Below are 26,610 nucleotides of genomic sequence, written 5' to 3'. Positions count from 1 at the left end.
TTGCTTGAATTATCAGAAATATTACTGAGTCTATTTAGGTTTTAATATACTTAACCAAAAATCACGCTGGTCTGTATAGTCCCTTCCATCAAATTATACCAAGTAGTAATGGTGTGCTGAAAAGCTCTCTTATCGATTTTATGTCACCTAATGGCTTAAAACAATAAAATATTAACTGATAAACAATCTTAAAAATAAAATTCTTTATTATATTGATGAAAGTTTTAGGTAATGAAGATGTTACAGACAGTGTATGTAAATAAATAATGACATTCTAAATAATAAAAAATACATTTATTAAATAGTAAAAATTATGGTTCTCGTGGGATTTAAAAAAACCGCAATTCACGTTTTTACTCCGTCACGCTATAGCTAATGAACAAATTTGGCTGAAATTTGGAGTGGAGGTAGATTATGCCCTCTATAACACATTGGCTTGTTTTTATTCGGTTGAGTAGTTGTGGTGCGATGGAGTAACAATCACATACACATACCCACCTAGATACATACACACCTACATACATACTTTTGTCTTGATTGTGATAGGTATTTACCTATTTCTATTCAAAGTGCAATTTACAATAAGGAAGAGATTTTAAAATGACACGAGAGTCCAGCTCTTCAACGACAGGTAGTCTAGACCCTTTGCATAAGAACCCTTCTTGAGGGCGGTGAAGCCGCCTGCCGATGGACACGGATGGCCTAATAACTATTTGATAGTCAGTTCAGCACTAAAGTAAGCTCTGAAGACCACCTAATCGTGGAGAGGCCTTTCCGAGCTTAAGAGTGGTTGTGCGAAACAGCAATCAGGCCACTTAGGAACAAATCAGTGGGCCAAATCTATAAAAAAAAATTGAACCAGTGCCTGGTGACTGGTTAAGTGACTACCTACATGTCAATTTCCATTCGCTGTCGTTCTCTTTGGTAATTTACTCTTAGAAGATTCTGTTCAAATTTTTTTACGAGTACAAACTTATTCACCGCTGGGCGCAGCTAGTTGTGCTATAATTATTCTCAGCCACTCATACTAGGTAAAATAACGTGATACTATTAATTACTATTAGCTAAATTAATTAAAGTGCAATTTCACTAACTAGTTGTAAGGAAAAATGTATAATTTAACATCAATTATTTAGTTAAATTTTGGACTGCGAAAGTAAACAAATTGAAAATTTTAGAATATAATGTATAATTATTAGTAATGGCAGTTAATATATTTTATACAAGATGATGCTCGTAACTTCGTCTGCGTGGATTTAGGTTTTTAAAAATCCCATGGGAACTCTTTGATTTTCCGGGATAAAAAGTAGCCTATGTTCGTCCCCAGGATATAAGCCAACTATGTACCTACCAAATTTCATCCAAATCGGTTAAACTGTTGGGTTGTAAAAAGCTAGCAGACAGACAGATTTCGCATTTATAATAAGTACTAGATGATGCCCGCGACTTCGTCGGCTTGGATTTAGGTTTCTTCAACGCGAGAACTCTTTAAATTTCCGGGATAAAAAGTAGCCTATGTCCGTCCGTATGTTTTATCAAAATCGGTTGAGCGGTTGGGTCGTAAAAGCTAGCAGACAGACAGACACACTTTCGCATTTATAATATTAGTATTGATAATAGGATGGATTGTTGTATAATTGTGCATGTATTGATAACCTTTAATGTTAAAAGGTTGAGGAGCGTTTATTATGTTGCTATGTTATGATAAAATTGCAATGTAGGCTAGGTATTAATCAATGCATCAACAGTTAGATTTACTTAGTAAATGAAATGAATTATTAGCACGGAAATGAGACTTAACGTCCATAATAAAGTATTTAATTTTGTTGACATTTTCACTTGATTATTGTTCCATAAAGAGATTCCCACTTAACTGGAACTTACAGGCTACGTAGGTTTCTAAATTGCATTTTAGAGAGCACAAATATATTATATGTTACGGGCAACGTGATTAACTGGGCATTATTAATAATGACCGGCCATTATTAATAATGCCCGAGAGTGATGGGTAAAATGATTAATTTATCACTTTGATCGGCCATTATTAATAATGCCCGACGACCCGTGGTCCATGTAATATAAGTCAGTGTTTGAGATGGCTTGAATTTATCTATCTATCTATACATATGTCACTGGAAGATAACAAGAACCGCAAGTTTATAAATTTCCTAGGAAATTTATAATTCTCTTCATCTTCTTGTAATTATATAAATAATACCAAATATACTTGATAAAGATAAATTCGTTTAAACTTTTAAACGATTTTTTTTATTTAATTTTTGTTATAAAAAATGATTATTTGATTGTAATATTATGTATTATGTTATTGAATTACTACTGATGTAACTACTAAAGTAACTTAAAATTACCTACTCAACACGTGCTATTGGGCGAATTCCATTAACTCTTCCTCTTCTTTTAAACCACTACTACTCTTATCTAAAAAACATTTCTCTATTTCTAGAATCGTTTTATTTTTTGTTTCAGGAAGTACTTTGTAAAGAATAGAGATAAATATTGACGATGATATAGCATAGAATAAAAATGATCCGTGCATGTTAAAATATTTAAATATATAAGGAAACATTTTTAATACAGTAGCCATAACAGCATTATTTAATAACGCGTAAATACCTAAAAATAAACTTCTACATTTTATAGGGGTCAGTTCGCTAGCCAAACACATACACATTATCATAGGACCGCAACTTATTGCTACTGAAAAGCCCGTCAAAATTAATAAGGTTAAGTATTTGTTTTCTGATATGACACCCAAATGTACCAAATATAAATAGATTGATAAAACAAACAAAAATATTACTCCTGTACGCCGTTAACTTATTAAGAAAAACGCCAACATACATTCCAAGCACTGTAACACCTTCTAACACAATCATTCCTTCGTATGCTGTTGATTCACTTACAGTGATTGTTTTATAATACTAACGGTTTGTAGACATAATACTAACGGTTTATAGAAGCTTTTAGCTGTTATGGAGTGCAAAAATCTAATAAAACAGTTATTTTTTTTGTCGGATTGATGTTCTTGTTTTCGTCTTAACTTTTCTTTTTGAGACTATATGAGTTCCTTAAGTTCTTCTTCAGAATCTGTGTCGTCTCCTTTCAACCAGCGGTGACATTTTGCACACTCTTCAAAGCGTCCCTTTGTGGCCAACCAAACAGGTGACTCGGGCCAGAATAATGAGCTCACATTGTAGAGACAGCAAATAAATATCAATATGGCAATTTTTTTCCAATGGTAAAATGTTCCAATAGCGTTTGAAATCCATATACCCCAAAAAAATGTTGCATCTTTAAAAGTGAGAAATATTCCTCTATTCTTGGGAGATGTATATTCAGTGAGCACCATGATAGCGATCGTCAATTGAACCCCAGGCAACATTCCTTGTAAAAACCCACTTATTAAAAGTTCAGTAACACTTGTACTAAAATAAAACAATGAAACGCATACCAAAGTAATAAGCCATAAAATGACGTATGGTACCTTTCTCCCATATCTTTCTGCAATTATGGGAAGAATTAAAGCCCATGGCAGAGACCCATACCCGGAGATTGACACTGAAATAAAAAAATCATAAAAGTTCAGTGTGTATAATTTAAATTGTTGGAATAAAATATAAACTCACTCAACCAAGACGCTGTTTCCATGCTAATAACTTCTGTTGAATTTGCTTCTTTCCGTATTTTCGGAACAAAAACTGTCGGGGCATCAAAGAATAATCCATAAATAAAAAAGTTTAATGTTACTCCACTGCATACAAACATCTGCAAGGAACACAATATAAGCAAAAGACGATACTTAATATGATTACAAATGAAAATGCTGATTCTGTTTATGGTTATAAGCACTTGCAGCCGCACTCAGCGTCGCTTAATCGTTACTAAGTTTAGTTAAAACGAGACAGAGCTATATCTCTCACATAAATCTGTCTCCTTTCAACTCAACCTTAAGTAACGATTAGCGACTCTGAGTGCGGCTGTTCAATTTCAAAATACTCAGAATTCATTCTTCAAACATACCTTTACATTAAAAAAAATATTTACGAAAATATGTATGAAAATTATAGGAATCTGTAAGTTAAGTATTAAAAGAAGAAACTGGCTGACTAACAATAATATCAACGTACCGTTGAGACTGCATTGTAGTTTCGACCTCTTCAGATAAGATTTTTGATCAAAAGGAACTTAAAAAAAAACTAAAAGCAATGTAGATTAATTAATAAAGCGTATTGCTAACAAAAATAAACATACATGTATGGTATACTATTGAATAAAGTTAGGCGACAAAAACACAACGTGAACGAAATTGTCACCTGTCTTAATAGAGGTGTCCATGAAGTATTTGGGGTACTTTTAATAGTATTATCCTTATCGTATGATTGTTCCATTTTTAAAAATTTTCTTATAAAAATGTATTAACACGTGCTTATCTACTGTCTTAATGTAACAAAATGGCGACAGCATAATATTATATCAAGTTTGTTATCATAAAACGTTATGGAGTAAGACTTGCTAAAGTCCATCGATGAATATTAATTAACACACTATACCTAAAGCCTAAATTACACGCATTAAGTTGTTAAGTAATTAACTAAATTTTAAAGTAATTTTAAGTGACCTAATGCATGTAAACAGTGAATTTAGTAATAAGTTGCAAGTTAAAATTTAATGTGCAAAGTAAACAAGCAGAACATAATAATTTTGTCTACTTTTCGACTAAGTAGCTGCGCGCTCCTCTCCCCGCGAAAGATGTCCTTGAAAGTTGTATGAAAGTCCTATATAGTTAGAGATATGAAAATCGACGTTTAGGTATTTTGGGTTGGATGCATTAAGGTGAGACTGAGTGAGTAGATAAGATTTCTGATCTCATGAGAAACCAGAAAACCTACGCGGAAGAAGTCGCGGGCAACTGCTAGTATTATATAAATGCGAAAGTGTGTCTGTCTGTCTGTCTGCTAGCCTTTCACAGCCCATCCGTACAACTGATTTTGACGAAATTTGGTATAGAGATTGCATCCCGGAGAAGAAGATATGCTACCTACTTTTTATTCCGGAAAATAAAAGAGTTCCCACGGGTTTTTTGAAAACTTATATCCACGTGGACGAAGTCGTGGCATCATCTAGTGACATTATAATATCATTAACGTCCAATTCCACACGCCATCGTCCATCTTGCACTGCCTAGATACAGAAAGACTAACTGTTTTTCGTGATTTCGTCTGCGTGATAGCCAATAACACTCGGGAATAGGTCATTTCTATCAGTGAAGGAATTTTCCCAATCGGAATATTATTATAATGTAGATAACGGGTAGGTACATACCACGACTAATTTCATGTTTTTATTTTTTTTAATGAGATTACCATATAGATACATATTAATTAACAGACTTTACCTCTTTATATTATTAACACAGATTTATCTCAACTTTAATTTTTAATAGATAATGCCCGCGACTCCACGTCTGCGATGTCCAAATGGAATGAGGTTTAACCTGCCCGCTGCGAATGGTAAATTACGCCCCGTAACTTCGGTCAGTATACTCATCTTTAGTCATTCTCAAGATCTTAATAAAACCATGCAAAAAATTATGTCGATCTTTAGCTTCGTTGTTGTAGCGTGTGTTATATTACGATAAAATTGGACACATAATTATTATGCTAAAATTCATCTAATCATAAACTTGGGAGTCCGAAATGAATATTTGTTGTGATATTTAAAACAGAATCGTTATTCCGTTTCCGGATTCAATATCAATGTACGGAAAGAGTATGGTTTAAGTGGTCTTTTCTTGTATGTTGTTTAATTTAATATTTAGGAATGTGACAATACGATAAATAATATTATGTGAATTGTCAATACTGGTAACTAATTATTCATCGTAAATTAAATACTGTCAATGTACTAAGAGTGACATTATACTAAGCTATTGTCAACATGCAGTTGGCAATAGCTATTATGGGAAATAATAATGTTGTGTAAACTGACAATTTAAGTCGCTTATTATTATTGTAAATTATTAATACGTAGACCATCAATGTCACTGATTTTATTATTGTAAATTGGGTGTGTCAACATACCTTTTGTCAACAAACCTAAAATAAATAATGATTAATATTAAGATCATGTGATAGTCGATATCCGCCTTGTTTGCGATGGCAGTGTTATAAAAGTACCCTACCTCGACAGAGAGGGGACAGTCTTGTATCGACAGCTCAGAGCAAACACAGCGGACCTTACTGAAGTTAAGTATTCTAATGTTTTATAATGTAATGTAATCATTTGCCTTTTATAGGTTACCTGTTGTAACTGTGTACCAAATATGTACCTACTACTTTACTCAACGTTCTAATGTTTTAAAAGATGTGTGTTATGGAGTTTCTTTGCCCTTTCTTCTCCATGACTAAACACCTTAGCGAAACGGGTGGTAGATTCATTTTAATATCAATAGATCAATGCTGAACAATACAATTCAATTATTATTCGACTTGGTTGGTTTTACTTCTGTATTTATCACCTACCCTCTTGTACTATTTATTTTATACATTGAGATAAAAGTAAACACTAGGTTGTTAGCTTCTAATTATTATAGAAGCCTGTTTAGATGATTAGGATTCTTACTTTGAAATAATACGGCAGATGCTTTGCTTGATTTTTAATTACTTAGTATTTGGCCTTACCTGACAAATAATTGATAAATGATAACTTTCATTAGTAATCATTGGATTTAATTTATCATCACTATTAAAGCCCACTGTCTTAACTTCTCTTCTTTTTATCTAAATCTCACATCAGAAGTGGGATACGATAATTCTTTTCTTGTCGAAATACTAATACTTTTCAAATGCTTTCAGCAATCGTGGATACGGCTTCTCCTCGAAGCGACAGGCTACCGCCTGTCGTCGGTGGCACTTGATGTTGGTGCCCGATGATCCCAAAGCGAGGGGCAACTCTGTTGTCAGTGGCACTTGGTGCTGGTGTGGCATCGCCGGTTGAAACGTCGCGTCGTTGAGCAAGCTAAGTACAATTTTGTGCGTTGTGTGTGAAGAAAAGTGTAAATTTAAAACCACGATTTTGTGGTATAGTTTATATGAAAAAAGTTTCTGTGAGGTGAATCAGAGAAGATTTTTAATTTGTTAGATAAACCACGTGTTGTGGTATAATTTATTTAGACAAGAATAAGTCTAGTTGGAGGTCAGATTAGCCGAACGGTTTTTGATAAAGTATATGTAAATGTGAAATCATTTAGAAAGTTATGATATACCGAAACAATAATACTAATCAAATCAGTAGGTTTGCTTTTGAGAAATTGCATCGTACTTACAACTCGAAACTTGAAGAAATTACCTTATTCTGATTTATGTAACTTAAACATAAACTATATTTATTTATTTATTTTGCTTCTTAAAATAACTCAACCATTTTTCTTCTCTTAAAACAACACAAAAGAGATGGTCCATTCAAGTAACTTTTATTATTTAGCTAAATTACTTTTTTAGCAACGTAAGGCAGATTACCTGCTCAAGTTTTTTTTTCTGTTTAGTAATGCTATCAGAACATTTTAATTTTATAAATACCTACGTTACGTGTTATCAATTTATTCTTGTTTTGAGTTGGTTTGATGTACATACACTACACTTGTTTATAAGACATAATCAACAGAAAACATATTCTCTTCTACTCTAATTTTGGTCTGACGTCTAGCTATTCTAGTTTTTATGACAGTAACATTGACATTGAATCATTGAATATCGTTTTGTGAATGAAGCAATCTTATATTTTTTTATGTCAGTACTTTTGTTGCCGCTGTTCATTTAAGTTCACTGGCTGCATTTTTCTATTTTCCTATGTACTTCGGGAACGAAGTACTTATCAAGATGGCCGAATTGTAATAAAACATACTAATAATTTATGCTAAATGACAAAAGCAGAACAGAGAAAAAAAAGAAAGAAAAAAAAGAAAGAAAAAAAAAAATTTTTTTTGGCATATGATACAAAATGTTAAGACTCCCAATGGGACAAAATGTTAAGACTCACTATGTGACAAATGTTAAGACTCCCAATGGGACAAAATGTTAAGACTCACTATGTGACAAATGTTAAGACTCCCAATGGGACAAAATGTTAAGACTCACTATGTGACAAAATGTTAAGACTCCCAATGGGACAAAATGTTAAGACTCACTATGTGACAAATGTTAAGACTCCCAATGGGACAAAATGTTAAGACTCACTATGTGACAAAATGTTAAGACTCCCAATGGGACAAAATGTTAAGACTCACTATGTGACAAATGTTAAGACTCCCAATGGGACAAAATGTTAAGACTCACTATGTGACAAAATGTTAAGACTCCCAATGGGACAATTTTTTTTCTTTTCTTTCTGTTTTTACCTATGTACTTCGGGAGCGAAGTACTTGTCAGTATGGCCGTGTTATATTACGATAAAATTGGACACATAATTATTATGCTAAAATTCATCTAATCATAAACTTGGGAGTCCGAAATGAATATTTGTTGTGATATTTAAAACAGAATCGTTATTCCGTTTCCGGATTCAATATCAATGTACGGAAAGAGTATGGTTTAAGTGGTCTTTTCTTGTATGTTGTTTAATTTAATATTTAGGAATGTGACAATACGATAAATAATATTATGTGAATTGTCAATACTGGTAACTAATTATTCATCGTAAATTAAATACTGTCAATGTACTAAGAGTGACATTATACTAAGCTATTGTCAACATGCAGTTGGCAATAGCTATTATGGGAAATAATAATGTTGTGTAAACTGACAATTTAAGTCGCTTATTATTATTGTAAATTATTAATACGTAGACCATCAATGTCACTGATTTTATTATTGTAAATTGGGTGTGTCAACATACCTTTTGTCAACAAACCTAAAATAAATAATGATTAATATTAAGATCATGTGATAGTCGATATCCGCCTTGTTTGCGATGGCAGTGTTATAAAAGTACCCTACCTCGACAGAGAGGGGACAGTCTTGTATCGACAGCTCAGAGCAAACACAGCGGACCTTACTGAAGTTAAGTATTCTAATGTTTTATAATGTAATGTAATCATTTGCCTTTTATAGGTTACCTGTTGTAACTGTGTACCAAATATGTACCTACTACTTTACTCAACGTTCTAATGTTTTAAAAGATGTGTGTTATGGAGTTTCTTTGCCCTTTCTTCTCCATGACTAAACACCTTAGCGAAACGGGTGGTAGATTCATTTTAATATCAATAGATCAATGCTGAACAATACAATTCAATTATTATTCGACTTGGTTGGTTTTACTTCTGTATTTATCACCTACCCTCTTGTACTATTTATTTTATACATTGAGATAAAAGTAAACACTAGGTTGTTAGCTTCTAATTATTATAGAAGCCTGTTTAGATGATTAGGATTCTTACTTTGAAATAATACGGCAGATGCTTTGCTTGATTTTTAATTACTTAGTATTTGGCCTTACCTGACAAATAATTGATAAATGATAACTTTCATTAGTAATCATTGGATTTAATTTATCATCACTATTAAAGCCCACTGTCTTAACTTCTCTTCTTTTTATCTAAATCTCACACGTGCATGAACGACAAACCAACAAACACATACTTTCACACACAGAATATTAAGTAGGATATATTATAACTGTATATCCGCCATATTGATTCTTATGACGTCATATTATAATATTTACATTCACAGCCTATGGTAGGTAGTTATTTATTGCATTTTATGGCAAAGCTCAAGATATCTCTTTTATCAAAAGCCAACGAATAGTTTCGCAATTGTGAGGGAACCAATTGACCTACACAAACATACTCTTACAAATTATAACTGTTAATCACTACGAGAAAAAAGAGGTAAGACAAATAAATTAAATTAAAAACATATACTTACTGAATTTTATTAGATAAAAGAAATTATATTTTTGCATAAATAAATTCCACTTTTTAACAACTAGGTACTATTACAAAACGCTTAGTCTAAGTATATAAAAGGAAAAGGTGACTGAATGACTGACTGGCTGACTGATTGACTGATCTATCAACGCACAGCTACTGGACTAATTTGCCATGCAGATAGCTATTATGACGTAGGCATCCGCTAAGAAAGAATTTTCGAAAATTCAACCTCTAAGGGGATGAAATAGAGGTTTGAAGTTTGTGTAGTCTACGCGGACGAAGTCGCGAGCATAAACTAGTCTAAAATGAATGGTAAAAATTATTTTAAACAAGTTTCTTCTGCTTTCATCAATTTTTCTTCTTCTTTAACAACATTCTCATCATCTGAAAAATATTTTTCTACTTCTAAGATTGTTTTATCCTTTGTTTCGGGTAACACCTTATAGAGAATATAAATGACTATTGATGAAATCAAGGCGTAGAATAAAAATACTCCGTGCGAGTCAAAATGTTTAAAAATATAAGGAAACATTTTCAACACAACGCCCATAACAGAACAATTTAGTAATGCATAAAAAGTTAAAAATAAACTTCTACATTTTAAAGGTGTCAATTCGCTTGCCAAACACTTACACAATAACATAGGACCGCAACTAATGGCTAGTGAAAACCCCACCAAAATGAATAAAGTAAAATATTTGTTTTCTGATATGATATTCAAATGTACTAAATATAAATAGGTCGATAGAATAAGCTGAAACATTACTCCTATAGATGCTGAGCCTAATAACAATGTACGTCGTTTAAGAAACGTATTTAAGAAAACGCCAACATACATTCCAAGCACTGTAAAACCGTCTAATACAAGCATTCCTTCATATGCTCTCGATTCATTCACAGTAAATGTTTTAATAATATCTATTATGTATCCTGTACAAGCCAACTTTCCTGAAAAATGATAAAGCAATATCGTAAGTAGTGAACACAGTAGTGGTTTGTAAAACCTTTTGGCTATTACTGAGCTGTAGAATTTATTTATTTTGTTGCAGCATTTATTGTTTTGTTTATCTAATTGACGTTCTTGAATACGTCTTAAATTCTCTTTTTGCGAATATATGAGATATTTAAGTTCTTCTTCAGAATCTGTGTCATCTCCCTTTAACCAGCGATGACATTTTGCACATTCTTCGAAACGTCCCTTAGTGGCCAACCAAACAGGTGACTCTGGCCAGAATAATGAGCTCACATTGTAGAGACAGCAAATAAATATCAATATGGCAATATTTTTCCAATGGTAAAATGTTCCAATAGCATTTGAAACCCATATGCCCCAAAAAAATGTAGCACCTTTAAAAGTGAGAAATATACCTCTATACTTGGGGGATACGTATTCAGTAAGTACCATGATACCAGCCGTCAATTGCACTGCATTCAACATTCCTTGTAAAAACCCACATATTAAAAGTTCAGTAACACTTGTACTAAAATAGAATAATGAAACGCATACCAATGTATCTATACACACAATAATGTATGGTACTTTTCTTCCATATTTTTCTGCAATTATGGGAAGAATTAAAGCCCATGGAAGAGATCCGTAGCTGGACATTGACACTGAAATAAAATTCATATTTATTTAATTTTATTGTACCTACCTGTCATTTGTAAGTTGAGTAAAACATGTATTTTCGTGACTTGAGTGTAACTCAGATCTTTTTTCAAGTTGCACACAAATGAAATAAAACAACCGGGCCCTATTTATTCTTCTCTTGTTTGGTGGCTTTTTACATAATACTTGCAACTGTCGGTGACTAGTGACAGCTTACAGTTTGATAATTCGATAATTATTATACATTTCATAACGCTTTTGGTCCAAAATATTTGCGTGGAAAATTCGACAATTCGTCAAATTGTCGCGACAATTCGACATTTCTGCGTTTCATAAAATTAACAGGTGACGAAGATGAATTTTATTGAAATTGTTGAATTGTCGCAATTGACACAGCCCTTGGGCACGTGTATGAAATAAATCACAAATTGAAAGTGACGGAGAAAAGGGTTTTGATGATTTATAAATTTCGGAATCTTGGATTTTCCGGGATAAAAAGCCATCAAATCATTTTTATAGGATGCAAGCTTTCCCTGGATAGTACTAAATTTTGATTAAAAAACCCGGCCAAGTGCGAGTCAGGCTCGCGCATTGAGGGTTCCGTACTACAGTCGTATTTTTTCGACATTTTGCACGATAATTCAAAAACTATGATGCATAAAAATAAATAAAAATCTGTTTTAGAATGCACAGGTAAATCCCTTTCATATGGTACGCCACTTGATATAGTTATCTTACTTCGAAAATCGAAAATACTAATTATTAGTTCAGGACCACAATTTAATTTTTTTAGTGTGATCTAACCCTAAATTCACGGTTTTTAGATTTTTCCCCTAATGTCCGCTATAAGATCTACCTACCTGCCAAATTTCATGATTCCAGGTCAACGGGAAGTACCCTGTCGGTTTCTTGACAGACAGACAGACAGACAACAAAGTGAGGGTATATATAAGGGTTCCGTTTTTCCTTTTGAGGTACGGAACCCTAAAAAAGGGCCGTAAAAAGTAACATAAATAGACAAATACACAGTTACATTTATAATATTAGTGCAAATTCAGCAAGTGACAAACAATAAATGATGTGAGTTTAGAGTCTGAGTATGGAAATCTCACTCTCCTATTATCATTTAAAAGGTGCTTTAAAGCGTGAAATTTTGCTATGGCATGGAGATAGTTTCCCTTTCGTTTTAAAGTTTTCAGTATTAATAAAACAAAAAATACGAATTTTGGCGGGAACCTTTTTGAAGGCTTATTTCAAAAAGTTTTGAATTATGCAGCAAATATTAAGAGAAGGTTAACTTTGCTTTTTAGTTGGCTTTTTAGTTTAATGAATAAATACGCCACAATGTTACACAAGGTTTCCTTCATTGCTTGTAAAATGTTACACGCAATAAAACAGATTAATAGGAGCTGACGTGCTCGATATCTGATGGAGCAATGGCTCGCTCGTTTTCCAATATCAAATTAGCACAAATAATCTGCTTATAGACTAATTGCAGATAAATGCCAAGAAAAAAAAATCAATTAAACTTACACCACCAAGACGCTTGTTCCATGCTTATAGCTTCTGTTGAATTTGCTTGTTTACGTATTTGCGGAACAGAAACTGTCGGGGCACCAAAAAATAATCCATTAATAAAAAAGTTTAATGTTACTCCACTGCATACAAACATCTGTAAAAAATGATAATGTAGTAATCAGGTACCCAGTACAAGCTTTGATTTTATAAATAGGTAGGTATTACTGTGTGCAAATTTAAAATCGCTTAGCGAGATATAGAGCTGGGTATATTAAGAGTTTCGCTTAGGTCCAAAGATCCGAGATCCAAGGTTAATGACATAGCCCAAACGATCACCAAGCTGCAGTGGCAGTAGGCAGGACTTGCTTGTTGCAGGGGCGATGGCCGTTGGGTCCGGAAAGTCCTAGAGTGGAGACCGCGTATGTAAGCATAGTGTGGGTCATCCTACAGCACGATGGACCGACGATATAAAGAGGCCATAGCCTGAGAGAGAAGGGGGTTGGGGGTCGGGCGGGGGGGGGGGGGGGGACAACTGTATGGATTTAGAGATTTTAAAGAATATTAGCCATGTTAAATGACTAATATTCCCCTTTCCTCTCTAACTAAGCGTCAGGCTTGTGCTAGAAGTAGGTACGACAATAGTGCAACGGGCGGGGCTTGAACCGTCGACTTTTCGGTTCGGTTGAACTATTGAGGCTCTATGTTCATAAATCCCTTGGGTCCTCTTTGATTTTCCTGGATATAAAGCTTATGACCGTTTTCGGAATGCAAGCTATCTCTGAATAGTACCTGGTTATGAAGATGAGCCGTGTAAAGGTAACAGATAGATAGACAGAATACATACTTTGGCATTTATAACATTATTATCGATAGGGATTTCATCCCCCACCACACTACTTTTTTCATTTTACAACAGCAAATTTAGTCATGGCTGAGGTCGTAACCCTTTTTTATTTTGTTTTGTTTTAAGTAAGCGAGAATCGCGCTCGCTGCTCTCGCGCGTAATTTAGGTTACAACACTAGCTGTTGTATTCTAAATTAATGTCAAATTGAAATGTAAAATTCGACTAACCAGGTATAGTCTGCCGCAGATCAAGATGGCAATCGAGGTATGAGTTGAAGGAACGCCCTGCAAAACGGTACGTCTTGCCTCATCCAGTCGAGCAAAAGTTTTACTTATGAAAGGATTCATAAAACCCCCTGAAATCATTTCCGGGTAAGGCCATAGGCTGGAGGAAAGTGTCTGGATGAGGAAGCTGAGGATCGGATATGGTGAGAAGGCAAAAGGAAGTATGTAGATGTCTAAACTTCACAGGCTACTGCTGCTGCTGCTGCTGCTGCTGCTGCTGCTGCTGCTGCTGTTGATGATGTCAATGATCACCATGCGGCAGGAAACAGTACGGTGCGTATTTACGACTAGTGACCCGCCCCGGCTTCGCACGGGTAGCTTATTACATTAAAAAAAAATATATAGCCTAGGTCACTCAGGAATAATATAGCTTTCTACTGGTGAAAGTCAGTTCAGTAGCTCCAGACACCTGCAAACAAACTTACAAACTTTACCCCTTTACCCCTAATGCACACGACTTCGTCCACGTAGACTGCACATATTTAAAACCCTTATTTTACCCCCCTTAGGGGTTGAATTTTCAAACATCCTTTTTTAGCGGATGTCTACGTTATATTTAAAAGCTAGCATGCCTAATCCGTTCAGCAGTTAGAGCTAATGTCATATTATGTATTTTAATAGAGGTTTTTTATATTTAGATACAAGTTAGCCCTTGACTGCAATCTCAACTGGTGGTGAGTGATGATGCAATCTAAGATGGATGCGGGCTAACCTGGAAGGGGTATGGCATTTCTTTTTTTATTAAACCCATACCTACCTTTGCCTCTACACTGCATCGTACCGGAACGCTAAATCGCTTGGCGGCACGATTTTGCCGTTTTAAATGTCATATTATACTTTCATACATAGAAGTGGTTGGATAGCCTTACCTGTCTTAGTAGTGGTTTCCATGAAGACATCTTGACATTGGTACGAGTAGATTCATGGGTTTCGCGTAATTGTTCCATTTTTAAAGAGGTTCACTAAAACAGCTTATATGTGTTAACACAAACTTATCCATCGTCCGTATGTAGCGGCACAGGCAGGTACCTACTGCCATATTAATGAGTAGGTATCGTACTTATCTGTCGTAATAAAAAAAAAATTTATGTTGGAAAACAAGTTAATTTTCCTTGAATTTTGTTTGAATTATCAAAAACTTGCCGTAGGTAAGCAGGGGAAAGTGGGGCAGATTAATACAGAAAAATTCAAAATGTCATTTCACAGCTTAAATATCATTTATTGTATTTTTTGTTTTGTTCTAAGCATAGCAATTTTATTATATATCAATGTTTTGTAATTATTATTATTACAATTAAAAAAACTGGTTAAATAAAGAGATAAGAAAGTTATAATATTTTAAGTAAAAAATGGGATTTGTATCATTCTGCCCACCGACGACGGGGCAGATTAATATATCACTGTGAGCACTTTGACATGACAACTGAAAATGGGAAAAACTTCATTATAATTGAAAAGTATTTTTAGATATAAAAACTTTTATTATATTTCACATTTCACCCCTTAAGTGTCGAATATTCAAAAATCCTTTCATAGCGGATGCCTACGTCATAATAGCTATCTGCATGCCAAATTTTAGCCCAATCCGTCCGCTAGTTTGAGCTGTACGTTGATAGATCAGTCAGTCAGTCAGTCAGTCAGTCAGTCAGTCAGTCAGTCACCTTTTCCTTTTATATATTTAGATTCAAAGTTCTGACTGACTGAATGACTGACTGACTGACTGACTTATCTATCAACGCACAGCCTAAACCGCTGGTCCTAGAGACACGGGTATGTTCTTTGTATGTATTCAATAAGAAACGATTTTTCGAAATTCCACCCCTAAGTGGGTTAAATGGGGGATGGGAGTATGTATGAAAGTCCGTCATTTTTGAAGTTACATCAATGAAAAAATAAAAAAAACAAAAAAAATTCACAATTTTTGAAAATTCTACTACCAAGGGGGTTAAATAGGGGATGAAAGTTTGAATAAGTCCGTAATTTTTCAAGTTATTTACATGAAAATTTGTTTTAGGGGTTTCGGTTATAAATGAAGAAATACATGTTTCAGGATTTTTGGAAATTCAACCCTCACCTCGATTTTCTAAATTCCACCCGAGCGAAGCCGGGTAGGGTCAGCTAGTTAACACATAATTTTGACTCTAGACTCGTCTTGCAGCTACGCAGTAGCAAAATTATCTGACAAGGACTTGACTAGTTTTTAGGGTTCCGTAGCCAAATGGCAAAAAACGGACCCCTTGTAGATTCGTCATGTCTGTCTGTCTGTGCGTCTGCCAGTCCGTCCGTATGTCACAGCCACTTTTTTCCGAAACTATAAGAACTATACTGTTGAAACTGGTAAGTAGATGTATTCTGTGAACCGCATTAAGATTTTTACACAAAAATAGAAAAAACAAAAACAATAAATTTTGGGGGTCCCCATTCTTAGAACTGAAACTCAAAATTTTTTTTTCATCAAACCCATACGTGTGGGATATCTATGGATAGGTCTTCAAAAATGATATTGAGGGTACTAGTATAATTTTTTTCTAAACGGAATAGTTTGCGCGAGAGACACTTCCAAAGTGGTAAAATGTGTGTTCCCCCCTGTAACTTCTAAAATAAGAGAATGATAAAACTAAAAAAAATATATGATGTACATTACCATACAAACTTCCACCGAAAATTGGTTTGAACGAGATCTAGTAAGTAGTTTTTGATTTGTCATGCAAAATGTCGATAAAATACGATTGTAGTACGGAACCCTCAGTGCGCGAGTCTGATTCGCACTTGGCCGTTTTTTAAATAACAATTTGCAAATGTTTAAATTAAAATACACAAAAATGTTAGTTATATTTTATTTTTAATATTTGTATGGTAATGAGAACATTAGGAAATCCAAGGACAACGGCTGATGTTTCATTTAATTATTTCGTGAGAACGAATTAATCGCAAAGTAGAAAGAAAATATGTTACAGAATTTAAGATTAGTTTTAAATTCGTTTATTTCGATTTCACATTTTTTTTTAGCTAGCCTTATCTAATTACTATATAAATCATGACCGCGTGGAATGGTGCCAAGAATACTGGCTGCATTTCCGCGCTGGACAGCCAGGCTGATCCGTTGCGCAAAAAATGAGCCAGCCCTTCTGTCACCAGATGAGGCTATAATTCGCGGTGAAATGTCTCGTAAAAAATTTTTAGCACTAAGACTCCATGGCCCCAGGGTCTCCACGGCAAACGGCACAAAAATGTAACTCTCTATAAGAGAGCCATACTTGCGCCGCTTGCCGTTTTCAGCTGTTTCTGCTGCGGCTCCCGGTCTTGACGCTGTCTTCCTGATATGACACGGGGCCAATGTGTCAACGCAAGTTGCGTCCCACATTAGCGCCCGTCTCCGTTCCCAGGGAACCAGCGTCAATCCATCAGGTCTCTTGCCATCATCCCGACTAATCCCTGCCGGCTCAATGAGCGCAGGAATATTTATGGCGGCAATTTTTATTTTATTTTTTTATTCAGATACAAGTTAGCCCTTGACTGCAATCTCACCTGGTGGTAAGTGATGATGCAGTCTAAGATGATAGCGGGCTAACCTGGAAGGGGTATGGCAGTTTTTATTAAACCCATACCCCTTTGGTTTCTACACGGTATCGTACCGGAACGCTAAATCGCTTGGCGGCACGGCTTTGCCGGTAGGGTGGTAATTAGCCACGGCAGAAGCCTCCCACCAGACCAGAAATTTAGAAATTATAAAATTCCAAACCCCTGGCAGGAATCGAACCCGGGACCTCCCACTATTAAGACCACAGCGCTCACCACTGCGCCAGGGAGGTCGTCGCAATATTTAGATTAGTTAGGGATTGATTTTATTTCGATTAGTAAAAGTAAAGTAAAATATGCTTTATTGTACACCAAAACAAAAACAATAGACATATAACAAAGATAGCATGTATAGATTAGGTACCTATATATCGTACATTGCCACGCAAATTGCACTAAAGTCGAAACTGAAATCAAGGCTTCATAATAAATAATCGTTAATCATAGGATAAACAAACATACAATGAGAACCCCAATTTACTGATAATGGTACTAACTACTAACTTGGTGTTATAAGTCGGTACTAACTACTACAAGTAAGCTTGGTGTTATAAACCCGCAAATTGCTAATGAGCGTGGCCGCCAATTTAGTGACGTCTGCACTAGACTGAAGTTTCGAGCTGACAGTATATTTTTAATTAAATATACGTCAAAACACCTCAAAATGAGGAGCTACTCGTGCACCCACCGGCTTCTCCCACCAGTGGGTGGAAGGGGAATTCGTATTTCCCCGTCCACCCACTGCGATAGTGTAGGAATTAAATATCGATACATTTTATCGATAAATAAATACGAGATGACTTGATATAGTAATCTTACTTCGAAAATTGAAATCAATTTTTTTTTTTGTGTGATGTGACCACAAATTCACGGTTTTCAGATTTATCCCCTTATGCTAGCTATAAGACTCACCTACCTACCAAACTTCATGATTCTAGGTCAACGGAAAGTACGCTGTAGGTTTCTTGACAGACCGACAGACAGACAGACAGACAACAAAGTGATCCTATAAGGGTTCCGTTTTTCCTTTTGAGGTACGGAACCCTAAAATATATTATCCATTATCAAAAATAATGTTGGTTATACCTATTACATTATTGTACAGGTCAGCATGGATAGCACGTTGCATTCTAGTAAAGCGCTATATGTAAATTTAACTATCTCGTATTTATTTATCGATAAAATGTATCGATATTTAATTCCTACTCTATTGCAGTGGGTGGACGGGGAAATACGAATTCCCTTTCCACCCACTGGTGGGAGAAGCCGGTGGGTGCACGGGTAGCTCCTCCTCAAAATGACGTCATTTTAATGTTAATGAGACATGGTTCCAGAGCAATAGCAATTTGCGGGACTTATAATGCATACTAGGTGTAAATGACCTCTACTAATACAAAAATATACACAGAACCTGCGATTTTCAACCTGTTCTAAAGCAACCTGAATTTTGCCATTCCAGCGCTGATACCTGATAGCAGTAGTGAGCGTCATGTGAACTTTTTTTATTATTCAGATTCAAGTTAGCCCTTAACTGCAATTTCACCTGGTGGTAAGTGACGATATAGTATAAGATGCAAACAGGCTAGCCTGGAACGGGTATGACAGTTTTTAACAAACCCAAAAGGGCATGCATATGCTACACGGCATCATACTGGAACGCTAAATCGCTATCGAGAGGTCTAAAATTAGTGACATACTTTTCAAAATGATCCCTGCAGCGAAATATAACAATTTAGATATGAGATTACGTATAAGTCTCTTGAAACTAGGGGTTATTATTTTATGGACCTGAATGAAGAAATTTATTAAACAAAAAACCGGTCCAGTGCGAGTCGGGATTGCACACGAAGGGTTCCGTACCATCGTACAATATATACCTAACAATAAATGTAGAGCACTGCAAGTTAATAACAGACTACACCATAGATACACACCACAAATTCACAGTTGTCAGATTTTTCCTTTACTTATGCTTTAAGACCTACCTACCTGCCAAATTTCATGATTCTAGGTCAACGGGAACGGTACCCTATAAGTATAGGTTTCTTGAGAGACACGATGGACAGACGGACAGACAGACAACAAAGTGATCCTGCAAGGGTTCCTTTTTTAACCGACTTCAAAAAAAGGAGGAGGTTCTCAATTCGTCGGAATATTTTTTTATTTTATTTTTTATGTATGTTCCCCGATTACTCGAAAACGCCTGGACCGATTTTGAAAATTCTTTTTTTGTTTGAAAGGGTATACTTCAAAGTTGGTCCCATTTCAATTTGGTGAAGATCTGATGAACATCTTCGAAGATAGATACTGGAACTCCTCAACGGATAAGAGTAAATTGCTCGCGATCAGTGTAATAGCTTAGTAAACAGTAGATTTTTAACCAGTCATAGCATAATTCCATGGGGCCACTAAAAATTGTGAAATAAAATTTTTTTACAAAAAAAATAAAAACCGACTTCGTTACACAAACACTAAAAATTGAAAAATATTTAATTATTACCGAATATATTATGTATACAAGAGTTAATATAGTTCCATAATAATATTTTTTGGGGGTCGGTGCCAATGAGGTGCCATTGTGGAGTCCCATAAAAATATGAAGTCTAGACGATTCGCGCAGCTAAAGCTAATTGGCACCGGCACCAAAAAGTATTATTATGGAACTATATTAACTCTTGTATACATAATATATTCGGTAATAAATTAAATTATTTTTCAATTTTTAGTGTTTGTGTAACGAAGTCGGTTTTTATTTTTTTGTAAAAATTTTTTATTTCCTTTTGAGGAACGGAACCTAAATAGTAAAAACACCTTAAAATAAGGAAGAGATATAAATAAGTTAGGTTAAAAGAGTTAAAAGTATGAATCAAATTTAATTATTTAAGGACATTGGCATTATATTATTCTACTTGTCTTAAAATACTATCAATACCTAGAGCTATTTTAAAAAGTCACTTCTGAGGTTTCACATACGTATGTACCTACATACTACTTAAGTTTTAACAAGCTACACTACTACAATACTTAAGTTTTATTATAATATTAGTGAACACTGATACTTCATTAATATAAAGTTTTATTTCTTTAAACTATTTAAAATTTTACACATTTTATTTTAAGTCTAGAAGATCGTAATCAGACATTCTTATAAAAACCGAGCTTCATTACTAGTTCAACTTTTAACAACTCTCAAAGTATGTAACCCATTACTTGCACTCGTATATACTAGTGCTCTACAATATGTGCAAATAATGTTTAAATGTTGATTAAATTATTTTCCATCTTCTTCTGGATTCATCAATTCTTCTTCTTCTTTTACTACACTCTCGTCGTCAGCAAAATATCTTTCGATCTCTTGAATTGTTTTGTCTTTCGTTTCAGGTAATACATTGTAAAGGATATAAATAAATATTGACGACATAATAGCGTAGAATAAAAATGCTCCATGTGAAGCAAAATATTTAAAAATATACGGAGAAATTTTCAAAATTGAACCCATGATGGTACAAGTTGCCAGTGTAAAAATACTAATAAATATACTTCTACCCTTTAATGGAGTTAGTTCACTAGAGAAACACATAGACAATATCATAGGACCACAACTAATTGCCACTGAAAAGCCCATCAAAAAGAATAATGTTAAATATTTGTTTTCAGATATGATTTCCAAATGTAATAAATATAAATACAACGACAAAACAAATAAAAATGATATTCCAATACATGTTGAAATTAATAACAGTGGCCTCCGTTTAAAAAACTTTGTTAGATAAACTCCTGCATACATCCCTAGAACAGTAATTCCATCTAATACTAGCATACCTTCGTAAGCTGTTGATTCACTTCTAGTTATTTTTTTAATAATTTCAATGACATATCCGGTACAGGCTAATTTTCCCGAAAAATGGTAAAGGCATATTGTGAGTATAGAAAGTAGCAGTGGTTTATAGAATCGTTTGGCTTTGATAATGTAAATTATTTTAATTATGCTATTCCTCTGATTTTCCTGTCGAAGTTCTTGTTTACGTTTTAAATTTTCTTTTGACGATTGTATAAGTTTCTTAAGTTCTTCTTCAGCATCCTTGTCTTTTCCTTTCAACCAGCGATGACATTTTGCACATTCTTCAAAGCGTCCCTTAGATGCCAACCAATAAGGGGATTCGGGCCAAAATAATATACTAAAATTATAGATGCAGCATATAAAAATCAATATACCAATATTTTTCCAATGGAAAAAGGTTCCAATAGCATTAGAGATCCAGATGCCCCAGTAAAATGTTGCTGATTTAAATGTAATAAACATTCCTCTATACTTGGGTGACACATATTCAGTAAGAACCATAATAGACACTCCGATCTGAATTGTTTGAAGCATCCCTTGTAGAAAACCGCTTATAAAGAGTTCAGTCACAGTTTTACTGAAGTAAAACAACAAAACACTAGCCATCGTATTTACCCATAAAATGATGTATGGTACTTTTCTCCCATACCGTTCTGCAATTATAGGACATATAATCGCCCAGGGTAGAGATCCATAGCTGGAGATTGAGACTAAAAATAGAAGAAAAGAAATTACATTTTAACAAATTTCTATTTTATTTTATGTAAGTGTTTTTACCTACACTTAAATTTCTTAATTGTTTTTAAATACAAAAAATAGATTCAGCAAGCGAACCATGGCTTGGCGGTCAGAGCTTCGGACTCGATCCCAGGAGACGCAGGTTCCAGTCCTGCCGGTACCGCAATTTTTGACATGAATTTAAAAATTATTTGGATTTTAACACACCAATAACATATTGTACTTAGGTAATAATAAATTGGTACTTCATAACTAATTAATAGAATTTGAATATGGGATTTGAAAATTCGTTACTTATTATGTAAATGTAAAAAAGCCTGGAAAAAAGCCTCTTCAGCAATGCGCGGGACTCATACAATATTATGGCATTATATTATTATATATAGTATATACCTACTTAATTTAAATTTATGAAAAGGTCAACCGCCTGTTTCTTGCTGGTTCTCCTCGATAGGAAAGGCATTCAGAATCAATGGTAGATTCTTTTGACGCAATAGCATTTTTGAAAACATTTGTAAAAGTTATTAAATACGAAAGCGTGTCTATTTATTTGTCTGTCTGTCTCAAGAGCCGTCCGTTTAACTGATTTTAACAACATTTTGTACAGAGACAGCTCGCAACCCTGAAACGGATGACGAACAAATTTTTATCCTGGTTGGGAAATTCAAAGTTTCCACGAGAATTAAAAAATATCTAAATCCACGCGGAAGAAGTCACGGGAGTCATCTAGTATAATATAATGTTAACTTACACAACCAAGTCATCGTGTCCATACTAATAGCTTCCGTTGAGTTAGCCTCTTTTCTTATTTGAGGTACATACACTGTCGGGGCTCCAAAAAATAAGCCATAAATGAAAAAATATGATGTCACTCCGCTGCATACAAACATCTGTAAAGAAAAATTTACTATTTTTAATACAAAATCATTTTTACTTCATTTTAAAACTAGCTTATGCTCGCGACTTCGTCCGCGTGGACTATTTAAATTTCAAACCCCTATTTCACCCCCTTAGGGGTTAAATTTTCAAAAATCCTTTCTTAGCGGATGCCTACGTCATAATAGCTATCTGCATGCCAAACTTCAGTCCGATCCGTCCAGTAGTTTGAGCTGTGCGTTGATAGATCAGTCAGTCAGTCAGTCAGTCAGTCAGTCACCTTTTCCTTTTATATATTTAGATATTTATCATCATAATCTTTATTAACTTATCGACATCCACTGCTGGGCAAAGGTCTCTCGTTAGAGACTTCCACACGTCGGGGTCTTGCGCTGCCCGAACCACCCAATGTTTAATCGGTTTTTAGAGTTCCATACCTCAAAAGGAAAAACAGGAACCTTATAGGATCACTTCGTTGACTGTCTGTCTGTCTGTCATGTCTGTCAAGAAACCTATAGCGTACTTCCCGTTGACCTAGAATCATGTAATTTGGTAGGTAGGTCTTATAGCCCACGTAAGGGGAAAAATACCGAAAATTTATGGTTACATCACAAAAAAAAAAATTGTGTTCATGAAAAAAAATCACTTTTTAAAAATTTCAATGTAAGATAACTATACTAAGGGGTATCATATTATGTTGCACATTCTAAAACAAATGTATATGTATATTTATACATACTTAATAGTTTTTGATTAATCGTGCAAAATGTCGAATAAATAGGGAACCCTCCGTGCACGAGTTTGACTCGCACTTGGCCGGTTTTTCTAGCTATGTGGGCCCATTGCTACTTCAGCTTCGCAACCCGTTAAACTATGTCGGTTATCTATTCTGATTCCCCAACGGATATATAATGCGTTACATTGGTTGATGAACGACTACAACGATAGAACGACTTCACGTGGATTTACATATTTTAAAAGTCCGTGGGAACTCCAATTTTACGGAATAAAACGTATCTTATGTTTCTAGGATATAAACTACCTCTATGCCCTTTGTCAAGATTGATTTAGCGATTGAGCCGTAAAAATAACACAGAGACAGACACCACTTTGGATTTATAATAGTATGAAATTATAAATGATGATTATTTTCTCAAGAAAAGAAGACATTGGTCTCAAGATTTGATAATTGATTTAATTTGTATAGGATTACATATCGGAGAGAGCAATATACTAACTTCTTTCTGTGATAGAGTATAATAGTATGGAGTATATTATAACGCTTTCGAATGTACGATAAAATTAAGCCCCAGTAGGCCAAATTTCGTTATTCGACAACTCACTTTAGTTTTGGTACCTACCAACTCTCAATAGAAAGTGGCGGTTACCCTTTCACAATAAGCTTCGCTTATTTACAACGTGAGCGAAAGATTTTTGAAAATTCCAGCGCCTAAGCACGCCATTTTACAAGTCATAATAAAAAAGTACTCTTCACTGATTTTCAGAAATTCAACTCGATCGAAGCCGGGTGGGTCAGCTATTCAGTACCCATATTATAAATGTGAAAATGTGTTTGTTTGTTAGTTTATTGGTTTGTTGGTTTGTCCTTCGATCACGTCGCTACTTATTATCCCGGGAAATCAAAGAGTTCCCACGGGATTTTAAAAAATCTAAATCCACACGTATGAAGTTGCGGAATAATAAAGTGATTTCGAGATATTATAATATCCATCTAACGAATCAGGTCATGTTGGAAATGTTATCACAAAGCACAAAAATGTCAAATAGATTAATTGCACTATTTATTGGTAACTTGAACGTATGTAACTATTAGCAGGTATCTAGGTATCAGGTATAAGTCATAAAACATAATAACTATTACTATTGTACTTAATATTTTATTTTAGAACTTTACAATGTTTCTAGGGTTCCGTACCTCAAAAGGAAAAACGGAACCCTTATGGGATCACTTTGTTGTCTGTCTGTCGGTCTGTCAAGAAACCTACAGGGTACTTCCCGTATACCTAGAAATCCTAGAATCATGAAGTTTGGCAGGTAGGTAGGTCTTATAGCAGACATTTGGGGAAAAATCTGAAAACCGTGAATTTGTGGTTACATCAAACGTTAAATTGTTGTCATGAACTAATAATTAGTATTTTCAATTTTCGAAGAAAGATAACTTTGTTTTTATCGTTGGGAAATGCATTTACATATCAAGTGGGTTATCATATTATGAGAGGTTTTTATCTGTGCATTCGAAAACAAATTTTTATTTAGTTTTATGCATCATAGTTTGATTTCATCATCATCATCATTATTGAATTCTCAGACTCAAAACTCAAATCATTTATTGTTTGTCACTTGCTGAATTTGCACTAATATTATAAATGTAACTGTGTATCTGTCTATTTATGTTACTTTTTATGGCCCTTTTTTAGGGTTCCGTACCTCAAAAGGAAAAACGGAACCCTTATAGGATCACTTTGTTGTCTGTCTGTCTGTCTGTCTGTCTGTCAAGAAACCTACAGGGTACTTCCCGTTGACCAAGAATCATGAAATTTGGCAGGTAGATCTTATAGCGGACATTAGGGGAAAAATCTGAAAACCGTGAATTTAGGGTTAGATCACACTAAAAAAATTAAATTGTGGTCCTGAACTAATAATTAGTATTTTCAATTTTCGAAGTAAGATAACTTTATCAAGTGGCGTAACATATGAAAGGGATTTACCTATGCATTCTAAAACAGATTTTTATTAATTTTTATGCATCATAGTTTTTGAATTATCGTGCAAAATGTCGAAAAAATACGAATGTAGTACAGAACCTTCGTTGTTCGAGCCTGACTCGCACTTTTTTTTAAATGTCTTATACATTATGGGTATGATGGAGTTAAAACATATAAGTACCTGTCTTAGTAAAGGTAGCCATGAAGATTGCTCAGGATTCTTACACACACTGATATATTTATTTTCTTCACTAGATTGTTCCATTTTATTCACAGATTATTAATTAAAATTCTGAAATTAACGTTCTGGCGCCAGCATAATAATCGTGCGAATATCACAACGCGCCGGTACAACATTAACGAAGCAAGTTTATGCCCGCAGCTTTGAATGAAAAGTAATATATCCAGTTACTTAGTTAGATTTTAAATAACCGATCTTCATGGTTTCACCTTCTGGTCTTTTTGTTTGTCTGTTCGGTACAAATTTTGCTATAATTTTTCTAAGAGATAGAATCTTGAAATTTTAAACATAACTCTTAGAGAGAGAAAAATCTCTTCTACTTCACGATCGTAATCATCTCTGATTGGTTGGTGCTCGCTAACTATTGACTACAATGTATTGTTGCTACAAGAATACCATAAATT

General features: G+C 34.5%; 2 protein-coding genes and 1 pseudogene across 2 annotated transcripts; all 3 read right to left on the bottom strand.

Annotated features, from left to right (window-relative positions):
- Positions 1-2,383: 2,383 nt before the first annotated feature.
- Positions 2,384-4,427, bottom strand: LOC138402926 (facilitated trehalose transporter Tret1-like; annotated as a pseudogene).
- A 5,827-nt stretch (positions 4,428-10,254) lies between these two features.
- Positions 10,255-15,152, bottom strand: LOC138402934 (uncharacterized). The gene is made up of 3 exons (XM_069501507.1): positions 15,075-15,152; positions 13,092-13,230; positions 10,255-11,563 (listed from the first exon to the last, which is right to left on the bottom strand). Exons 1-3 carry the CDS (start codon positions 15,150-15,152, stop codon positions 10,269-10,271), a joined length of 1,512 nt encoding a protein of 503 aa, XP_069357608.1. The 3' UTR covers positions 10,255-10,268.
- Positions 15,153-21,055: 5,903 nt separating this feature from the next.
- Positions 21,056-26,276, bottom strand: LOC117986117 (facilitated trehalose transporter Tret1-like). The gene is made up of 3 exons (XM_034972943.2): positions 26,147-26,276; positions 23,115-23,253; positions 21,056-22,335 (listed from the first exon to the last, which is right to left on the bottom strand). Exons 1-3 carry the CDS (start codon positions 26,228-26,230, stop codon positions 21,056-21,058), a joined length of 1,503 nt encoding a protein of 500 aa, XP_034828834.1. The 5' UTR covers positions 26,231-26,276.
- Positions 26,277-26,610: the final 334 nt, after the last annotated feature.

The sequence above is a fragment of the Maniola hyperantus genome, chromosome 10 (assembly GCF_902806685.2).
Source record: "Maniola hyperantus chromosome 10, iAphHyp1.2, whole genome shotgun sequence".
Taxonomy (NCBI): Eukaryota; Metazoa; Arthropoda; class Insecta; order Lepidoptera; family Nymphalidae; genus Maniola; species Maniola hyperantus.
The sequence above is the reverse complement of the archived record's forward strand: the minus strand, read 5'-3'. Positions and strand labels throughout refer to the sequence as shown.